General features: G+C 43.0%; 1 protein-coding gene across 2 annotated transcripts; it reads right to left on the reverse strand.

The window, feature by feature from the left end:
- Positions 1-2,030: 2,030 nt before the first annotated feature.
- Positions 2,031-21,756, reverse strand: PHF6 (PHD finger protein 6). Of its 2 annotated transcripts, XM_081846825.1 has the most exons (12): positions 21,590-21,756; positions 21,091-21,150; positions 12,737-12,910; positions 12,235-12,336; positions 10,874-11,007; positions 10,643-10,686; positions 8,749-8,909; positions 8,468-8,611; positions 7,862-7,966; positions 7,241-7,374; positions 4,126-4,252; positions 2,031-3,807 (listed from the first exon to the last, which is right to left on the reverse strand). In XM_081846825.1, exons 3-11 carry the CDS (start codon positions 12,872-12,874, stop codon positions 4,126-4,128), a joined length of 1,089 nt encoding a protein of 362 aa, XP_081702951.1. In that variant the 5' UTR covers positions 12,875-12,910; positions 21,091-21,150; positions 21,590-21,756; the 3' UTR covers positions 2,031-3,807. The 2 variants fall into 2 exon arrangements, with proteins under 2 accessions (XP_081702951.1, XP_081702950.1); XM_081846824.1 differs by lacking the exon at positions 21,091-21,150 and having other exon boundaries at positions 21,590-21,755.

The raw sequence follows: 21,756 nt of genomic DNA on the forward strand, positions 1-21,756 counted from the left end.
AGCACCAGCGCAGCACACGGAAACACCGTTTACCTTCCCGCTAGAAAGCGGTACCTATTTATCTACTTGCACTTAAGTGTGCTTTCGAACTGCTAGGTGGGCAGGAGCTGGGACCGAAAGACGGGAGCTCACCCCGCCCGTAGGGATTTGAACCGCTGACCATGCGATCGGCAAGCCCTAGGCGCTGAGGTTTTACCCACAGCGCCACCTGCGTCCCTACACCCCAAGGGGTAGAGTTACGATATACAGGCAGCCCTAAAGCCACACATACTTTTAATGAAATGGATCTGCTTTTTTGGATGAGACAAACTCTGCTCAAGAACATCTAAATATTAACCCTATCACTGCCACCCTTGGGGTGGTGCTATGTGAATATACTGTCTGTAAAGTGGTACCTCAGGTTAAGTACTTAATTCGTTCTGGAGGGCCATTCTTAACCTGAAACTGTTCTTAACCTGAAACACCACTTTAGCTAATGGGGCCTCCTGCTGCTGCCGCACCGCTGAAGCACGATTGCTGTTCTCATCCTGAAGCAAAGTTCTTAACCCAAGGTACTATTTCTGGGTTAGCGGAGTCTGTAACCTGAAGCGTATGTAACCCAAGGTACCACTGTATTCCCAAAAAGCACTTGGAACCAGATCTCTCTCACACACTGAAGGATCCAGCAATAATACTTTTTAAGGCTACCTTTAATACATGGCAATTCGTGTTTCCAACAACCATAAAAATGTCTCTGGGTGTCCATAGCCAGATACTTGGCCCTTGGGTAGCTAATGCTGTGGGGAAAGCACTTTATAGTTATTAAATTCAGCTGCAGTGATGAAATAAGTGAACTGGCAGGCATACCCTGTGTGAGCTTTAAACCTTCCCCAAGCGAGACAGAGCTGTCCCCACGTTCTAGAAACTGGATGGTATCAGCAACTGCCCAGATCAATGAATGGGTTGCTCCTCAGTTGGTATCTTGATCAGCCAGTGTGGTGTAGTGGTTAAGAGCGGTAGTCTTGTAATCTGGGGAACCGGGTTCGATTCCCCGCTCCTCCACATGCAGCTGCTGGGTGACCTTGGGCCAGTCACACTTCTCTGAAGTCTCTCAGCCTCACTCACCTCACAGAGTGTTTGTTGTGGGGGAGGAAGGGAAAGGAGAATGTTAGCCGCTTTGAGACTCCTTAAAGGGAGTGAAAGGCGGGATATCAAATCCAAACTCTTCTTCTTCTTCAGTACCTAAATTATTCTGTTTCTTCCCTTTAGGAGCAGGAGTGGCTAACACAGGCTCTCCAGCTGCTTTGGACCACAACTCCTATCAGCCACAGCAAATGACAATGGATGATGGGAGCTGTAGTCCCAATATCCAAGGGGACCACACGACAGCTTCCACTGCTCTAGAGGAATGTGCCTTTATGGTATATTTAGGCTCAGAAGAGACCACCACCCCCACACCAAATATGCTGTACCTCTTCAGTGGAAGCTGGTTTGTTAGCCAATTTTGGCTGAAAAGCAAACAGATGCTGCCAACAAGTGTGCTTCTGTTTCCGAGCAGAGTGAAAAATTCAGCAGCTTGTTTACTTCCGAGACTTCTCCCTTTATTTCACAGAAAGGCTGAGTATGATCATGGGTATCAACTTAAGCTTATTCCCATTTATCAATGATCTATAGATGAGCCTTCCTAGGCACTCTGAACCCTGACATGGTCAACATTCTTTGTCCCTGGGTGTCATTACAGAGGTTGGAGGTTGACAGCAGCATGTGTTTTTCTTTGTCTCCCATCCAAGTACTAACCAGGCCCGACCCTGCTTAACTTCCAAGATCAGATGGGATTGGGTGCTTTCAGAGTGGTGTGGCTGCAGGCTTTTTAAAAGAATTGTTTGGAATTTTGTGGGATTTTTCATGTCCATTCTGAATGCATCACGACTCACACTAGACTTTGAAACTGCTTCCCCAAAGAAGTAAAATAACCCTAACACTGGTCTAATATAATAAATTATGAGTGTATTTAGAAACGATTACAGGAATAAACAAACACACACAACTCATGCTTTTGAAAGAGCGCAGAGCCTGGTGGAAATCTATTTCAGTACAAGTTGCGCCTTTAATCTTAAATGTTACAATACAAAAAATAATAATAATAAAAATTGGTCAATGGCATAAGAGCAGTTAACTTTTATACACAACTTTTCTACGAAAACTGCATTCCTCCAGGAAGTTTTCAAATGCAACTGGATTGAATTTCAATTTGAGGGAGTATTTGTTCTTATACACAATAGTTAAGTCCCTCAACACATCAATTAAATGCATTTAAGAAAACAATAAAGGATCAAAAATAAAATGAAACTCAAAAAGGCTTCAGAAACGGAAGTCAGAAACATAAATCATATTCATGGAGTGCTTTTTGCCACATCCACGGCTAGTGAACCTTTCTGGTTTTCTGACCAATGGTCAGTATATTTCCTTTTGCAGTTTTGCCTTGAATTCAAAAGAGATAACAACATTTAGAGTGAACTTGCTAGCTTGCAAACAAGTATATATATATTTTTTTGGTTGTGTTGAAAACAATAGGCTTTACTAGGACAACAGAAGAAATGAATAGAAATACCAAGATTCAATGACATCATAACTGGGATGTTAAGACTTGGCATAAATTAGGCTCCAGCAGAGCATTTGGAAGATTTTAACAGCATTTAACTTGCTGATATGCCAGGAAGCCTTAATCAAATACTAGAACATTCTCATATAGTGGTCACAAGACTCAAAATAAATACTGACCTCTTTCTATATTAAAAAAAGAACACAAAAAAACCAAAACCCAGAATCTTATTCTGCATTCTTCTTACAGCATACGGGATCTGTACATATTTTATTTTTGGACAAAACATGATGTGTTCCACGCAGCACAGAGCAATTGAGGTATGATGTCCAATAAAGGTGGCTAAATTCCATAGTGAGAGTTAAGCAGGAACTCTTAAATCTAAGACAGGTTGAGTGTTCCCCCCACTCCTGCAGCCTCCAGAAGTGAAGACTTGGTTTTCAGTTGCCATTAGCCACGGGTAAAGCAGGGAGACTAGAAGAGGTGGTGAGTGGGTGGGAGCAGGGGGGAAAGAATGAACCACAGCCCTTTGGCATGAGTACTGAAGCTCACAGCTTATAGTCAACAGCAGCTTGAGTCATCTCCAGCAAGGAATGCTAGGCAGTAGAAACCATCTTAACAGGAATAAAGATCCAAATGGTTCAGCACATGCTCTTGGAGCTGCAGGATTCTTTTCTCTTTTTTTCCTATGCACTGTGTGCTTTTGCAAAAGAGAGGACAACAGTTTCCCTCCGTGGTTCTTAAGTGAAGGTAAATGCAAAATGCACTTCTTTACAGTCTTCCTATGGCACAGTCATGTCTGCTTTGCACGTTAAACCTTCTGTCTTTCCCTTGCTGCACAAAATCATTGAACCTAACATATTCCACATCTTGGAAGATTCATTTAGTCCAGAAACCATGCTTCCTATTTCAATGTTTGCTGTTGTTTTGACACTGTACACATTTACATCTCATTTGTATAGTGTTTCAGGGTAGGTGTGTTGTTCTCTCCAAACACTGCAGACTAACTAGCTACATAATATTGACATGCCGCTCATCGAAGGCTCACACATGAACACTTCTGGCAGCTCAATGACATTTCTAACAGTCAGGCAGTAAAAAAGAAAAGAAAAAAGGGGGGGTCCCAACCCCTTTCAGACTTTATAAAGCCTTTTTTAAAAAACAAAACAAAACAAAAACAAAAATTAGTAATCATGGATGTCTTATTCATTCTGTTTAACTTGAACCTGTTTAAAAGATGACAGGGAGGGAGAGAGAAGATTTTAAAATAGTACAGAATAAAAAAAGAGAGAAAAGCAGGTTACTTAACTGAACATGACAGCTACGTTTACTGGCAGAAAGGCAGAGTTTTTTGTAAAGTTAGCTAAGGTTGAGAAATATCCCTGGATTCTTTTGCAACAGGGATTTTTTAAAAGTAAAAGGATTTTTTTTTAAAGTAACAAAAACTAACCTAATCATTGGCAATTGCTAAACTTAAAATATACCACAAATAACTACACCATTTGTGGCACCTCTGGAGGGCTGGCAGGTGAGAACTTCCATACCTAGTTTCCATTGAGCTGCTGCGAAACTCCACTATGGTCAGCTATTGACCTCTCGCGGCTTTTACTCTCTCGCTCTTCGTCCTCTTCATCTCGCTCATCGTTTCCACTGTGGTTTTTACAGTAAAGCCTAAGAAGACAATACAAGGTAGGGGCGGGGGGGGGGGGGGGACAACCCGTGTCACAGGGTGTTCATCTAGTCCAGTGCGTGCCATTGTGATTATGTTTACGTTTGCTTTTTAATGTATTTCACCAGTTGCGTTTTATGAGCTATTGTAAAACCAACCTGAAAATGTTTAATTTAAGACCAGGGATAGAAATGTTTTAAATAACCTAAATGAATGGGTAAATATTCTGGCCTTAGGGCAAGCCAAACAGATTTAGTGGTTCTAACTTTGAGATAGGCAAGGCTATCGTGTCTCTCACTTGTGTATTGCTTCCTTGCTGTTGTCACCAACTATCTATAAAGGGGGCTAAGGTTCCTCAATCACTGTAAAGCTAATGGGGGGGGGGGAGAGTAGGATGGGACTGATCTCTGAAGGTATTAGTAGTGAGGCTGAATTTGACCAAAACCCTTTCTTCCCTTGCAGCAAAATATCTTCCACCAAGCTACTGTCCAGAGAATAAAAAGACTTTGGAGTGTTTGACCAAATCTGTGCTAATCCAGTTCTTGCTGGTCCTTCATGGGTCTCTTATACATACAGATAAGGTCACATGCAGATCCCACAATAATTCCTAACCCCTTCAGAGCAGCCAGGCTAATCTAAAAGCCTAATATGCAATTGTGAAATACAATGGACCATTGCCATTTATTTGGGTAGTTACATAAGGGAGTGTGGAAAGTATTCATCTCTGTTCAGTATTCAGTAGCATATAAGGGATGAAATGGAGACAATAAATATCTAGCATCTATTTGGTATTCAGACAAGTCCTACTCACAGTTAACCAACTGAAATTAATGTACATTAATATTTTAAATCTTTTTTTCCTGGATGTCTACTGGAATCTCATTTAGCACTTACTTAGCACTGATTTAATCAACAAAACTAAAAGAAGTATAGCATTTAAATTTTATATGCTATTTAAAATCTCTCAAGATTTTCCAGTAGCCAAAATATTTGTACTGGAATATATGATTAGGGAGAAAAATAAGCACTGTTGAACTACACTAATAGCCCAATCCAAGCATGTCTATTCAGAAGTAAACGGCTCCTTTACTCAATGGGACTTATTTTTCATCAAATGTGTACAGAAACAACCTAATGAATCTTACTTCTAATTAGATACAAAAATGATCACTCTGTGTTATACTCAATCCAATTCAAAGCTTATTTATAAAACACATTTTACTGAAACACTTGTAAATATTTTAAGCCATGTCAACTCATGGCATGTGTTAGTTTATGTGGCTTAAATTAAGGAGCGGGGGGGGGGGGGCAGAATGAAGGCACCGAAAACCATTAGAGTACTAATTCTAACATGGCACAAAGCCCTAAGTGTGTGTGTGTGTGTGTGTGTGTGTGTGCGCGCGCGCACGCACACACACACACACACACACACACACATATATATCAATCACAGCCGCCTGAATAAAGTTCACTACAATTCTCAAGCTGTCCATGTACAGATATATTTATTTACATACATAATGTATACCCCCAATGAATACTTCAGTACGTATTCTTGTTCCCAGCATGGCTAACAATAGCAATAAGCATACAACTAAAAATCTATTAAGTTATTAATTAATTTTATATTGGGAATATGTTTTTTCCAAGTCCCAACAAAAAATACATAGCAGCTGAAAGCTTTGTGGGAGCTTTTCTGCTTCACACCACTGCTTGTTAAGATGCTGTCTTTGGGTGTGAAAAGCACTTGTTGAACTCAATCCATTGGCCATGGCTTTCCTTCCAGGTTCCTAATACTGCAAATTCTTTAGGAGGAACTAACTGAATCAGTTGGGCACAAAAAGCCGGAACTAAGTATCATTCTATCCTCCCTGCACTGCGAAGCAATCCAACAAGACTGTGCTCAAGACGTCTGAAGGCACTTTCCAGGTAAATCAAGCTAAGACACTCAAAGAAGGAAAAACAAATAAGGCGACATGAAGCCAAACCACCAAATCTGAAGAGACAGAACTTACACACTGTTCAGGAAATGCCACTTTGTGACCAACCTTTGGGGTCAGACACAATGGCAATAAGGCCATTAGGCAATTTGGGTGTGAACCTGGGGTGCTGGAGAGCAGTCATCCGTAAGAAGAACTGTCATGGGAAACTGCAGCTGGTGTTGAAACCACCTAGAAAGGGTCAGATGGCCTGAGCTCCCAGAGAGACAACACTGGGCTGGACAAACAGCCTGATGTGCTGTCATCTCACTTTGGCCATCACTTTCAGCAAATCCCTTCTCAGCTTCCATTTGCTTTGGGAGGGGAGCACGCGAAGAAATAACTGCATAAGAACTATTCAGCTAATTATAAACAGGAGTGGGGAGCTTGTAGCCCTCCAGATGTAAGTAAACTCAATTCAGCCCAAGCCAGCGTGGCCAATAGATGATGAGAGTTGTAGTTCAGGTACAAGGAAGGTCACAGGTTCCCCATCCCAGGTACAGAAAACACTATTAATACAGACCTACTAAATCAGAGGTTGGGAACCTGTGGCTCTCCAGATGTTGCTAGGCTACAACTCCCATCATCCCTGACCACTGGCCATGCTCAGCAGGGTTGATGGAAGTTAGAAGCCACCTACAACTGAGGACTGCAGACTCCCCACCCCTGCACTACATTTAGGAACACAAAGAACATGGTTGTAGAGCAACATTTCAAAAGCATGCTTTTTAATACATTAAAACACACAAGTTTAACTTTGGCAGAATGCCTTGCTAATTTCAAAACAGAATGCTTACTGGAAACATTATTCTGTGTTAAGCATAGTGAAGAAGTCTACAGTCTTCAGTGGAACAAACTGAAATATACTGCCTCATGTGAGTTTCCTGTTGGCCAAAACATACATGCCTCTCTATTCACATCAGTTCAACTACATAGAAATGATAACCCCATGGCCAGCCTGCCCTATGCTCCAGTAAAGTGTGTGGCAAAGTAAAAGAGAATGGCATTTACTTGTAAATTCCTCGTGACATGTTCTCAATGTATTTTGCTTTGTCTTGCACTCCACAGTGGTAATGGTAAGTCTTGATACAGGCTTTGATTTCGCATCCAATAGTTGCACCAGACTGACTACAAAGGGTGCATTTCTGTTACATAGAGACATTAGAGGGAGGAGACAGACACACACACACACACACACACACAGAGAGAGAGAGAGAGAGGGGGGGGGTAGGGGGGAGAGAGAGAGAGGTATTAATCTATATCTTCCTGCTTCACAATAATTTTATATTCTTAAAGTTCTCATTTCTGGTAACATTTTTCAACAGCATGCAAGCAGTTTGCTGGGGAATTCATGTTATTAAAACTTTTAAAAATAGATACAGCCGCTCAACATGCATTACTTTCTATCTGCAGTAGTGGCTAATGTGAGAGACCAGGGGAGACTTGGCTCCAAACCTCTGCTTTACTACAAAGCTTATTCTGTCACTTTGGGTCAGTCACTGTTCTCAAGTCTACAGTTGCTGTGAGAAGAAGGGGTGCAAGGAATCATGTCTGCAGCACTCAGCTCTTTGGAGAAGAGGCAGGGTAAAAGCAGGTGGGTGGATAGGTCAGGCTCAGACAAGGAGGACATACCATTCTTTTCCCTCGTTTGATTTCTTGAAGTACAGTTTTAATATCAAAATCACCAAACTCTGCCCTTGAAGTTGTTGTCAATTGTACAGTGCCAGAAGAGAACAGCTAGGAAGAAAGGAGAGGCAAAATATTAGGAATGTGGGAAACCTTGGCTGTGTGGGACGTCAAAAAAGGACATGTGACAGGCAGATGGCGATGTGCTGAGGCTTTAAAAGGGGTATGGGCACATTCACTGAGGGGAAAAGAGATCAGTCAGTGACTACTAAGTATGCTAGCTATATAGGTTCAGAGGCAGTACACAGTGAGGGGATAAGTCTTGGCTTCAAGGCTTGTTTATAAAGGCATCTTGGAAACATCTGGCTGGTAACTATGGGAAAGAGGATGCTGGACTAGATGAAATTTTGGTTTGACCCCGAAGCACTTTTTATGTCATTAAACTAGGTGGCATCGTGAAGTGTGCAAGCCCTGGCTGGTAGACGGCTATATTTCAAATTAATGTGAAGCTCTGAGGAGGTGGACATCCAGCTTATGATACTATGTCATAGGAAAAGTTTCACTGAAAATGTTTGAACTCCCAGAGAATAAGGACAAAATGACTTTTCTCACCATGCACTTGTAATGTGCAGCTGCCTTTTTGGCATTGAATATATGAAGCTTCCCTCGAGCTTCATTTTCTTCTTCACCTGCATGACAGAATCCACATTTAGGTTTTGTATCACTGGGGCTGCTTCTGTGTGGCGATCTGTCTCTCTGGAAGAAAAAAACTTTTCTAAAATGTGCCAGAACAAGAAATATGGTTTCAACACAAGGCAACAAAGTAAGTTCATTATAAAAAAGAGACCTAGACTTCTTTGAGAGGTTTATAAACAAACATAGAAGGCACTTACATAAGAACTGCTTTCTACATCATCTGTGCCATGTGAAGATGTGGATCGAGTATCTTCTGGCTGCCCTTTGAGACTCAATTTTCTGGGCCTTCCTTTGCGCCCCTTCTTTTTGGGAGGGGATGTTTCCAACTCATTTAGTTCATTTAAACCTTCTCCTAAATCTGAAGGAAGAAAACCCCCACACATAAAAAGGCTAGAATGGTTTTTCACAAGCTCCTGTAGGGTACACACCCACTGGCACAAAAGATTGCCTGGGGAGGAAAGCAGGGCTTGCTTTGACATGGCAGCAGCAATTTATTGGGCTAAACCCAGGCTACTTTTTAATTATTTGAAAACCTGTGTTATAAAACCCCAATGTTCCCCACTGCCATAATCACAATAACCTGGGAAAGCAAGTTCCAAATAACTTATGTAAGCTCACTTCCAGTTATAGGAAGGGAGGAACTGATACGGCTAAAGTTCTCCCATGTTCACTTCTCCCATTACTTCTGAATATACATAACAGATTCCCAGAATAAGCAGCTAAAGAGCAAAAACAAGTATTTTCTTACAGTGTTCCTTGAATTAAACAGTGCAGTTATTAGAATGTCTACTCAAACCATTAGGGCTTGCTTATTCTGCTTGTTCAATGTACTGTACACTGAATAGATTGTTGTTCTGTTCTTGCTAATAAGTCTTTTGAGACAAGAAAACATGCAGGCTCCCATTTCTCTAGAGGTCAAAGCACACTCTGCTCATGGAGTTTTGATTAAAAATGTGGACACTTTTTCAATGAGCCCAACTTCAGCCACACACCAATAGTGAGGGAACAACCAATAGTGAGGGAACACCCTTTTTGGTATTTTTGAGGGAAAGGTAATTCCACGTGTGCAGACAGGTTAGAATTCACAGTGGAATTTAGGCCAGATAATGGAACATGTTAGGTAAAGGTAAAGGGACCCCTGACCATTAGGTCCAGTCGTGACCGACTCTGGGGTTGCGGCGCTCATCTCGCTTTATGGAACATGTTATACACAGCCAATCCCCCCCCCCCCTTTTTTACAACAATAGTGTCAAATTAATGCATTCAAATCAGAAACAAAGCTAGACACCACACCTGCAGATAAACTTTGAGGAACTCTGTAGTGTTAGGATTTAGTTCAGAAAGAAAGCAACACATCATAAGGTTTATAAACTCTTGCAAATAGTGGTGAAAGTGTGAAGAGAAGTTTTTCCTCCTACTCCCATAATACTAGACCATCACACAATGTGCTACTGGTTGCTAGAATAAGATGTGCTGATTGCTTAAATGGCATTAAAAGACAAATTCAGAGAGGATGATAGGCCCATGTGCAACCTCAGTTTTCAGAGGCAATGCTATGCTATGGTTTAGTGCAGAGCTTTCCAAACTTTTCACGTTGGTGACACACTTTTTGGACATGCATCATTTTGCGACACAGTAATTCAGTTTTGCTAGCAAACTGGAGGTTAAACTAACCCCTTTCTAGCCTGGTGAGAAGTGTGGGGAGCATTCATGCGACACACCCACACACTGTAGCTGACACACTAGTGTGTCACGACACAGTTTGGAAAGCTCTGGTTTAGTGATCCGTGGACAAGCCTCCCATTCTCCTCCTTCTACCACTTCAGAAGAGATTAGTGTCACTTTAGAAGAATAGTGACTTGCCATGTCATAGGACCCAGGAATTCTGGCTCAAACCCTGATTAGCTGAGCTGGCTTTTGGCTTGTTTAAGGACTCTTCTTTGCTTATGCTTGTGATCAAGGAAGGTTTACTCAAAGAGTAATTTATTTCTTATTAATATGCTTCTGCCCTCATCCTATTTTCTCTTGACTGGAAAGCGTGTACTTTTTGATGCGGAACTACTTAAAACAATGAGCTATGAATAATTTTACCTTCAGAGTTGTGTGGTGCTTTCTTGTGTTTTCGACATAATATCCTAGGGATAGAACATTGGAGAGAGCAAAGTTAGCCACAAAGGAAAAGCTTTTATATCTGCTTAGAACTATATCGTCACTAACAAGACTTCAAGGCACTTTGCACTGAAAGAAATCCACCTCAGAAAATCTCTGCTTAAGTACGAAAGTTGGTTCCTTTAATGGTGGAGAGATGCAAGTGGTCCTTACATGTAAATGCCTTGAGAAGGTTTCTCTCGGATCTGAGCTTTATCATGCAACGCACAATAGTAGTGATAAGTCTTGTGGCAGGTTTTTACATCACAACCAACAGTTGCTCCAGGACAGTGGCATAAGGAGCACATCTGAAAGCAGGAAAAAGACACACATTTGGAACCTTTCTTCTTACCAGCAAAGGCGATTAGAGCAGAACTGAGGGAAAGGAAGCTTATTGCACTCAATTGGTACTGCTATTTCTTTTGCATGATACTTTAGAATGTGAAAAGGAAGCTGCACCAAATTAAAGGCAGAGGAAATGTGTATTCAGTCCGAATAAACAGGGATTATACTGTACTTCAGTTTCCATGTTAAGTCTGTTACAGCAAAAACACAAGTTAAAGGCACCTTAAAAAGCAACTAATTATGGTATAATAGCTTTTGAGCACTATGGTCCATGAAAGCTTATGCCATTGTTGGTCTAAGGTGCCATTAGACTCTGAGATATTCTACACTTATATATCACCTACTAACTTGGATAAGTAGCAAAGCTACACTTCTGAGTTACACTGTGTGTATCTATCTGGCACACACATGATCTTCAGACACTCCACTGAAATCAAGAGGAAATGCAGAAGCCCCAAATACAACTAGCTTTGTATATTAGGCAAGAAGTGAAACAGTCTGTATTTAAGTAGCTGCCAAATTAATCCATGATTTGCAACACAATCCAAAACTTATCGGTGTACAAAACAACTTCTATTAAAATCTTTTCAAGATCAGATGTTTGGCAATGCAGACAATTCTGTTACTGAAAACAGCTGCAAAACTACTGTTGAGCACAAAAGCAGCATAAGAGAGTGTGCCTATTGCCTCCTCCAAACACTGTTTTGTTGCAGTAGCTGTTCTCCTATGGCAGCTTTCTACACAAATACATTATAGTGCAGTGGTATAGACACACACACACACACAAAAAGGAGGGGGTTTCTTCAAGAACAGTGGCAATTCACTTTAAAGCTCCCTAGACCTTGCTGTGCCAGAAAATACATTCACAGGATGGAGCAGAATGACCCAGGGGTGTTGCATCCCGTTTTGCAACTGGACTTGAAATGGAAATGTGCTGCCCCCTTCCTGCTGCCCGCGTCATGTCTCTCTTACCTGCATTGCATGCTGGTGCAAAGCGCTGGCAGTGATATCACCTTCCAGCAAAACCTTGTGAGATCTCACAATCTCTGGAAGAGCTCACAAGATTTCAGTGAGACCTTCCTGGAAACTGGCACTGCTGCTTCTCTGCTGGCAGTTTTATCAACTTACTGAACAAAATTTCATTTCGAGTTGAGCTTTTTCACTTTCAAGAGCTAGAAATGCCATCTTACCAGCTTGGTACCTCTTTTTATTTCCTTTTCAATGTCTTCAATGGAAAAGCCTCCAAGACTCTCATTATCAGAGTGTGAAGATACCAAAGCAGATGAAAAAAGCTAAAAAGAGACCAAAAGAGAGAACGAGCTAATTGTGACTTCAGAACTGATTAAATTAAAGACAATATCAGAACTTCTACATTAGAGAGAGGTTTCTTAACATGCAGTACTATAGGAAGTTATGAATATATAATGTTCTGTTCTAAAGCGTTTTAATGGGCAGTATGATCCTATGCATAAGCTTACTTGGACATCAGTCCTATGAATTCAACAATGTTGACACCTGCCGGGGGGGGGGGGGGAAATCACACTAAAAATAACAATGAGAGGCAATTGAGGGGAGAATTATCAGGGTGGAGGAAGCCTCAAGTACCCCCTCCCACCTGTCAAACTCCTCTTAGCCCACTGCAGCAGTGTTCTGCCCTAAGAGCAGCTTCCAGCAGTGTTTGGGAGCACTTACCATACACTTATGATGTGCTGCCACCTTCTGGTTTTCAGAAAGCAGTAGCTGCCCACATTCGTTATCTTTGTTGGATCTGCAGAAGCCGCACTTGCGCTGCCTGCCGGGTCCCTTTTTCTGTCCAGCTGCTGCCGACATGATTCTTTCAGCGGTTCGAAGAATGCTACTTCAAGCCTTGCCAATGCAACACAGAACAACAAAAAAGAGGGTACAAACAATCATGTTAGCCTCTTTCTAGTTCACCAGCTATTTAGCATTCCTTATCAAAAGCATCTTCAAGATTTAAAATGCCTGGTGGCGGACCATGGCGCTTCCAAGTAAATCTGCATGTTGCCAAAGCAGCCCTTCTGCAAGGAATGAAAACTGACAAAAACCCCAACAGGAAGAGTGCCCAAATAAAGAAAGTTGAAAAAAGACAAAGAGCATTTGAGAAGAATGGATATCATACCATCTTGAACTTAGAATGCTATAAATCAGTCTTGGGCCCCACCCTGCTTTTGCTATTGATTTATTTTAAGTTGCCCTAGGAAAGTCAACTGTATTTTAATACAAATTTTTAGAAAATATTGTAATAGAAAGCACTCAACACTGCACTCATTTGCAGGCTCAGCTTGTAAATAACAGAGGATCAAAATGTATATTGTGGCAAATTGCTGATGAATGATTTAATTTGCTCATCCATGGGGTATGCACATTACAGAAAGCATCAACATCTGAGCTTGTCAGGTAGAAATGTTCATCTAATTAGTTAAAATGTGGCTATCTGGTACCAACCAGATTTCCCAATCATTCTAAAATAAGAATATTAGAAGCCTCCAAGTGACCAGGACATCTGCCATTGCCTCATGCATGCAGCTACAAACTCATAAACTTGTGCAGTATGATACAGATCAGCACTATGGCATGCATAGCTTTCTCATGTATGTGCAAAGAGCTACAGGAGTTTTGGCCAGAAGACTGAATGAACCACACAAACACTAACAGCACAGCGCTATGCCACTGAGCAGGTAACACTCTGGTCTTCGGAAGCTGTGCATGTGGTTCTGGTCTTGACATCACACTTGTAATCATGTGAAGAACATAGAATGTCAACCATTCTTTGCAGCAACATCCAGGAGCTGTATGTGCACATGCATGTGCGCGCGCACACACACGTTTTATTCCCCCTACCAAATAAAGTAACTTCTTTGTTGCATCATACCAAGAGCCTACCTCATCCAACATCCTGCTTCTCACAATGGCTGGGCAGATTATTCCAGGAACCCTACAGCTGGGGCTTGAAGCCAACTGCCCTCTCATTGTTGCTCCCCTGCAACAAGGTCCAGTGGCATCCTGCATATGGACATGGGCAGTCCTTGTAGCCACCAAGGCTAATAAGCCTTTGACACAATGCTCCATTATTTTGTCTAACCCTGTTTTAAGGCCATCAACACCACAGCTTGTGGCAGCTTGTGCAATGTATTGCTCTGTTTTCCTTTGGACCACATCAGTGAGGCGTGTGTGTGTGTGTGTGTGTGTGTGTCTTGTCGCCTGGGCAGCCCAGGATCTCCATGTCCACTGTCCAGGTTTGTGCCTGGGAAGGTCACTTCAGTGCTACTAACATAGCAGATTGACTTCACTCCTGGAGGCACACTTTATTGTCTCTTGAGACAGATGCTAAGAACTGCTGCTTCTTTGTCTAGCCTGAATCAGTTTCTTTTGATGCTCCAGTCTAGTATTATGTATAGTATTATGTATTATGATGCTCCAGTCCAGTATTATCAGTATTATTCTAGTATTATGACAGGTGCAGATAACAACGACAACCACCACTCACTTTCCCCACAGCATCATGGCCGGGTGCCCCCCCCCAAAAAAAAATCTGGAAAGCATCAGATTTTGGAACCTTTCCTTTTAGCAGAGTGGGTTTAGCTTCATAATAATTTTGGTTGCCTTTTCTCAGCTCTAATGTATCCTTTTTGAGATGGGATGACTTCAAACATATTACCACCACCATCTTCTTCAGTTATATCCCACTACTCCTCCAGGTGGTGTACATCAGTGGTTCCCAACTGGGGGTCCGTAACCCACCCAGGGGGTCCATAGCACCATTCACATAACAAAAACTACCATAGAGATATCAAAATTTTCAAAAGTAGGGCTTTTTCAAAAGCTTGGCTTTAGAAAAATAGGTCCACAGTACTTAGCTAATTGGGAACCATTGATGTACATGTTTCTCCACCTCTCTACATATCCACAAAATAACTGAACATTTTGGAGCTGGAAAAAGTATGTTAAATTTCTAGGGACTGATAACTAGTTTTGTGGCAAATGACTGAAGTGATTTTTTTGCCAGCTCTGGCAAAACATGTCACCCTTACTACTTTTATTTCGTCACAATAAAGGTAAAGGTACCCCTGCCCGTACGGGCCAGTTGTGTCCGACTCTAGGGTTGTGCGCTCATCTCACTTAAGAGGCTGGGAGCCAGCACTGTCCGAAGACACTTCCGGGTCACGTGGCCAGCGTGACGAAGCTGCTCTGGCGAGCCAGCACCAGCGCAGCGCACAGAAACGCCATTTACCTTCCCGCTATAAAGCGGTACCTATTTATCTACTTGCACTTAGGGGTGCTTTCTAACTGCTAGGTGGGCAGGAGCTGGGACCGAGAGACGGGAGCTCACCCTGCCACGGGGATTCGAACCGCCGACCATACGACCGGCAAGTCCTAGGCACTGAGGTTTTACCCACAGCGCCACCTGCGTCCCTATTTCGTCACAATATATGTGGTCATTTGTTGACCCAGTAACAGGAGCTCAGCTCACTACCAAAAAAATAGGCTAACAGAAGAACAAAAAAAAATTATTTATTTATTGTTGAAGGGTTTATATTGGGCCTTTCAAAACATGCCCCCAGGCTTACAATTAGTATCATATTTTAAAATGAATACTGAGTATTTTCACACCAGAAATGCAAGCACAGCAAAATGCAAGATGAGGCAAGAAATTTAATAAAATACTTCAGCTTCCAACATAACAATTTCTAAGGCATCTAATGAAACTAACAGAACTGTTGCTAAGTTTGTGCTTTTTACTTAAAATTTAGTTTGTTAGTGCCTTTAATCTTCAAAGTATCATAATTCTAACACCGTTTGACATTTATAAAAATCAGGCAAAACTTTCTAGAATGAGATGTTTGACTACCTTTGTTCAGAATGCAATAAAATCTTCCATTCTTTTGAGATTTTTTAAAATGAAAACTTAAATATTAGTCTAAACCACTTTGAACCTTCGAGAACAATCCTTGTTGCACTCTAGTGTATTGCACTCTAGTGTAATCAATAAATGCCTCAGTTATGCAGATAAACACAGATCCATTTTTGATTGGGTGGTGCCACCACGGCAGTAAACAGTTAGGCAGTGGCATGGAACCTGTGGTCCTCAAGACATTATTGGACTCCTCCTCCTCCTCCTCCTCCTCATCATCATCATCCCTGGCTACTGACCATGCCAACTGGGGTTGCCAGAAATGGTCCAGCAACATCTGGAGGACCACAGGTTCCTCACTACTGGTTCATGCCCATCCCTCAGAGTGACCTCCTCAACCTTCCCTTGTATAAAAGCAACAGTAGCAATGCACTCCTTCTGAAGAAAGTTTCAAATATCTGGAGGACACCAAGGTGGGGAAGGCTGCTGTATTCACTGGCCTTTGCAATATAGTTGCCTTACTTGTCCTCACAACACTGTCCTTGATTTATGGGGAGATGCTGGAGCTCAGTGGAAGTGGAGCATCAGCTTTACATGCCAAAAGACCCCATGTTCAATCTCCTGGCATATTCAAGTAGGACTAGGATATGTTGCTGTCTTGGAGTGATGCCATGATCAGTGTACATAGTACTGAGCTAAACAGACCAGTGGTATGACTTTGTATGAGGCGGTTTCCCCTGTTTATGGCCTACAATGTTTTTCTCTTTAAAATCCAGTTTTAGTTCAAGCTTTCCTGCAATATAATCTGATAAACCACCAACTGAACAGGAACCACCAACTTTAAAAAGTCAATGCACCATAGAAACCTGAATATGCACACACATTCCTGAACTGGAAACTCTTCTGACAATTTCCCAGCTAATAACAGAAGTCACATGCCACTTTACACAGCATAAAAGTTTCTTCCAGAAACATCAACAGTAGCAACACAATGGTTTCAGACTAAAGATTGCCACTGCCTATAAATGCATTCCAAAGATACTTAATTTGCCAACCCAGAATCCCAACTTCTTACTTGCAAGACTACTCAGGAATCAAGTTAAACATGTATGTTTACTGAATCAGGGCCTTAAGCATCACCAATATGTTCTAGTGGATTCTTTATGAAGGTTTGATAACTACCATGATGTATTTAGCAGAATAAAACTGGGGAGGGAACCCCACCTCCTTTCAAAACAATATTCAAGGCTTTATTTCTCCATAGCATGGCTTTATGGGTACAAACAAAGATAGAAATGTGACCATTTCCCCCTATAACTGCCTATTGTGTCTTAAGCCCTTCTTGTGGCCCCACTGCACTTTTCTAAATGGCTCATTTCTAGGGCATAGGGGGAAAGGTTGGCTCAAAAAAAGCTTCAACCAGCAGGCTATTTATTAAGTACAGGAGGAAAAGCAGCAGTGATGTCGCCTAAGCCATGGAAAGGAGGGAAATTCAAGAGCTGGTCTTCATGCTCCATTTAGCTGCTAGAGTCAAGTCCTAGCCTGTCATTTCTCCAAGAGGACAGGGCTTCAGAGGTCTCAAAACGGCTAAACATTTTAGTATGATTGGGTATACTTCACATTTACGTTATAACAAAAACATGCTTAGGATTTCCTGGGTTTGCAAGAGATCTTGCAACTGAGAAGTAATGCAGTAGCAACATACAAAGAGGAATGTAGGCAAATGAGCAGGTGCTTTGGGACTGGGAAAAAATGTGGCACTAGCATTATTTCTGAAATTGATCACTGGAAATCTTTATGCTTGGCTTTCAGAAATGTAAACAAAGTAACTATGGAACAAATGGCAAAATTCTTTTTGGGACTGCAAATTAATGCTCCAAGAATGTGTCTGAAAAGGGTTAGCATCCATGGTGCCAACTGTGAATACTATGGCATTCCCCTTTAAAGCCCTGTAACAAAATACTAGAAAATAGAGAATAGAAGTGCTTAACTTGACCTGGATTCTGCTGTGTGTGTGTGTTTGTAGGAAAAGATTAATAGTCAGATTCAAAGCAGTAAATGGAAGTCACATTGATTTAGGCTTCCAGCCCTATGTAAAAATAGTAGACTTTAAAACTGTGTTGCCACTTAAAGATATTTGTGCAACAGAAACCCTAGTTTTGTTACAGTGCACTCAACAGGCAACTTTGGTCAATCCCAGCTAACATGTTCATCCTTTTGATAGACAAGCTGGCAGACACCCATTGCCCACTGGTATGCTTTTATATCTTCACAAGTATGTGCATAATTTTTATTTGCACACCCAAAACAATTACAGTGGTGCCCCACAAGACGAACGCCTCGCAAGACGGAAAACCCGCTAGGCGAAAGGGTTTTCCGTTTTGGAGGCGCTTCGCTAAACGAATTTCTCTATGGGGTTGCTTCGCAAGACGAAAAAATCTTGCGAGTTCCCGCAGGTTTTTTTTCGCTTCCCCCCCTTTCCTAAGCCGCTAAGCTGCTTATCAGCTGTTCCGCTGATAAGCCGCTTAACAGCTGATCGCTAAAAGCCGCTAAACCGCTAATAGCGCTAATCCGTCAATGGGCTTGCTTCGCAAGACGAAAAAACCGCTAGATGAAGAGAATCGCGGGACGGATTCTTTTCGTCTTGCGAGGCACCACTGTATATGCAATGGGTCTCAAACACTTGGGGTGTATTTATTGGGTGAATCAGCAATGGAAGCCACAAATCACAAGCCAGAGCGCTACAGATATCCAAAGCAGGCAAATAAGCACCTGTGCTTTTTCCACTTCTGCTGTGTACATACAATTGACAATGGCATTAGCCAGGCACACTCTGTGCCAGCTCTTCAACATATGTGCTTGTTCTCCATTGTCAGTCAGGCACAATTCAACCTTGAAGTCCCTAAATGGCGTTGGTACAATATATTTTAGGGAACTGCTACCTTCCATTATTTGTTTGCTAAATCCACCCAGCTAAGATCATCAGCTGAGCACAACATAGTACACCCTTGCAGTTTGAGTAAGGCATATTCTAATGGGATACTCACATTTTGATGGAACTTAAGTTAAGACAGAATAGTACAAGCATTCTAACTGCTCTCACCAATACCTGTGTGCATATCAAACCAAGAAATTTCTCCCAGAGGTTTGGGGAGGCGGAGGCAGATGACAAAAGCTTGATTTTTTAAAGTTTTAGGAGATGGCCTGGGAACCAAACATCTCTCTATATAAAAAGCCCCTTTCAAGTTTTACACATTACGAGAATTTAATACAAGTGACAACTACTGTCAGTCCCATAAGGAATGAGCTTTTAGTTATTCAAGATGAAGCAAGACAATTACTCAAGACTCAGAATGTTCAGAGAATCGGTGACACTTGGTCAAATCTCTCCAAAGGTGTTTGTCTTCTACCAAAGGCCAGTGAAACAAAACCCAAATGTGAAGAGGCTATAGAGAACATTAACAAGTTTCATATGGAACTGGCATATGGAACTGGATGTGTATGTTTCGTGTTGCCTACTGGGCAGCTATTCATATCCATACATATTTTTCAAGATCTCAGGAAATGTCCTTGTCTCTCCTCCTGACTGCTCTGCAAACACACCATAGCTACAGGAAAGTAATACAGGAAAGTAATTCATTTCAACAGAACTCCCCTGGTCCACAACCAACATGGGACACTATGTGCCCAGATAGAAATGTTACTATAGCAACATCATCTCACCAAACTCCTTGCTGTACCTTTTTTTTACAGATAAATGCACTTCCAATAGACTGTGCCTGAAACCAGGAGAGGATTTATTATTGAATTTGTACTCCAATCTTTAGTCAAAGAGCAGCTAACATACAACCAAAACAAGGCAGTCCATAGTACCAGGCTTGGAATCTTAAAAAACGCGATATACAAGGGAAAAAGGATGGGAAGGGAAGAGGAAAATAACAACAAATACTCAGGCACCAGTTTCTAAACACTCATTCCTATAGTGGCTGGCAGAGGGCAATAGGATAACTTGTAATGGCAGGCATAGGAAAGCTGCCATGTACAGTTAGATCCTTCATGCCTCTAGCAGCTCAGTGCTGTCTATAATGATTGGCAGCAACCATCCAGTGCTGCAGACATGGAATGTTTCCCAATCATACCCAGAGTTGTTGGGACTTGAACCTAGAACTTTCTGCATACAAAGCAGAAGCTATACTGCAAAGCTGCAGCCCTTCCCAACCCTTCTACAGCAGAGACAGCAGGCACATTTTAAGAGCTGGAAGTCCCACATTCATCTCACCTCAGCCACAAACTCATTAGGGCTGCAATCCTGAGTATCTACTAGAAAGTAAACTACACTGAACATCTCAGGACTTATTCCCAGGTAAACATACATGGGTGGGCAGCTTAAAGCAAACCATTGTGCCCTAACACTCAGATTTGCAACAAGGGGGAAACCAACTGGCCGTGCAGGGCAAGGACAACTGAATAACACATAAAACCCTGGGCATCTGAAAATGTGCTAGCTTAGTGCAGCTAACAATGAAGCATAAGAGCCTGTGAACATAAGAGCCTGCTGAATCGTTGCAGCAGGCTGCATTAGATGACCCTCAGGAGTCCCCTTCAGCTCTACAATTTGGTGATTCTATGAATCAGGCGAAAGGCTCATCTAGTCCAGCATCCTGTTCTCATGGCGGCCAACCAGATGCCTGTGGGAAACCTGTGAGCAGGATTCTAGCATAAAAGCGCTCTCCACCTCCTGTGGTTTCCATCTACTGGAATTCTGAAGCATTGCTGTATTACAAACACATGAACTCTTGTTTTTACGATGACATCCTTATGAAGCCAGCAAGGCAATGCATGGTATCAAGGAATAAGTCTCACTGAATGCTATGGGTTTTCCTTCCAAGAACAGGTGCTTAACGCAACAGCTCTACTAGTCAGATATTCTGCTTGTGCATGTGTCGGTGGAATTCAGTACAGGTTTGCTTGGGTGTAAGCCCCAGCGACCTCAATGCAGTTTCCCTGTAAGTCAGTCCCATCCCCAAACCGCGAGTTTAGGCCTAGAGCGCCCAGGTGTAGACACGAAGACTTAGGACACGTGGGCCCACCTCCGCCCAGGTGGGACTTAGTAGCTGACTGACCTTGCACCGCTCCCCCGCCCCCCGCCCAGCAGCCCCTTCCCCTTACAGACCCATCTCACAAGGCTCCTGCGAAGAGCGGGAGAGGAACCTTGTACTTGGCGGCGAGCCCCCTGGAAGAGAAAAGTGCGCGGTCAACCTCAGCAAACGACCCAGCGAAGCAGCAGCAGCAGCAGCAGCAGCAGCAGCTGACCCGCAACTCGGCTGCAGGGCCCCCTGGAAAGGCCGGCGACGGGACGCAATGGCCATTGGGGCTGCGGGTGGGGGGGAGGGAGGGAGGGAGGGAGGGAAGAGCAGCCTCCCCCTTAGTTCCTGGGCAGGGAGGGAGGGAAAGGCAGCACCCCCCCTCGGGATGATGGCTGGACTAGATGCCCCCTGGGCGACCCTCCAGCCCGGCTCCTCTGAGGGCCGCCGGAGGGGCGAGGGCGGCAGGTCCCCCCGAGGGCCCCCCCCGCCCGCCGGGGGAAGCGGGTGTCCCGGCCCCCACCCCAGGGCAGCGAGGAGCGGTTCCCATGGCAACCCGGCCCTCCGGGAGGGGGGCGTGGGACTCACCCGGGCGGCCGGGCAGGAAGGAGCGCCTCTCGGCCGGGGCGCAGCTCCTCGCTCGGCGTCAACCGCCCTTTTCCTCCGGAGGTTCCGCAGCAGCAGCAGCAGCAGCAGCAGGAGGAGGAGGAAAAAGACGCCGCCGCCGCCGCCGCCAAGCCTGACGCAAGCACGCA

The sequence above is a fragment of the Podarcis erhardii genome (assembly GCF_964252035.2).
Source record: "Podarcis erhardii genome assembly, chromosome: Z".
Taxonomy (NCBI): Eukaryota; Metazoa; Chordata; class Lepidosauria; order Squamata; family Lacertidae; genus Podarcis; species Podarcis erhardii.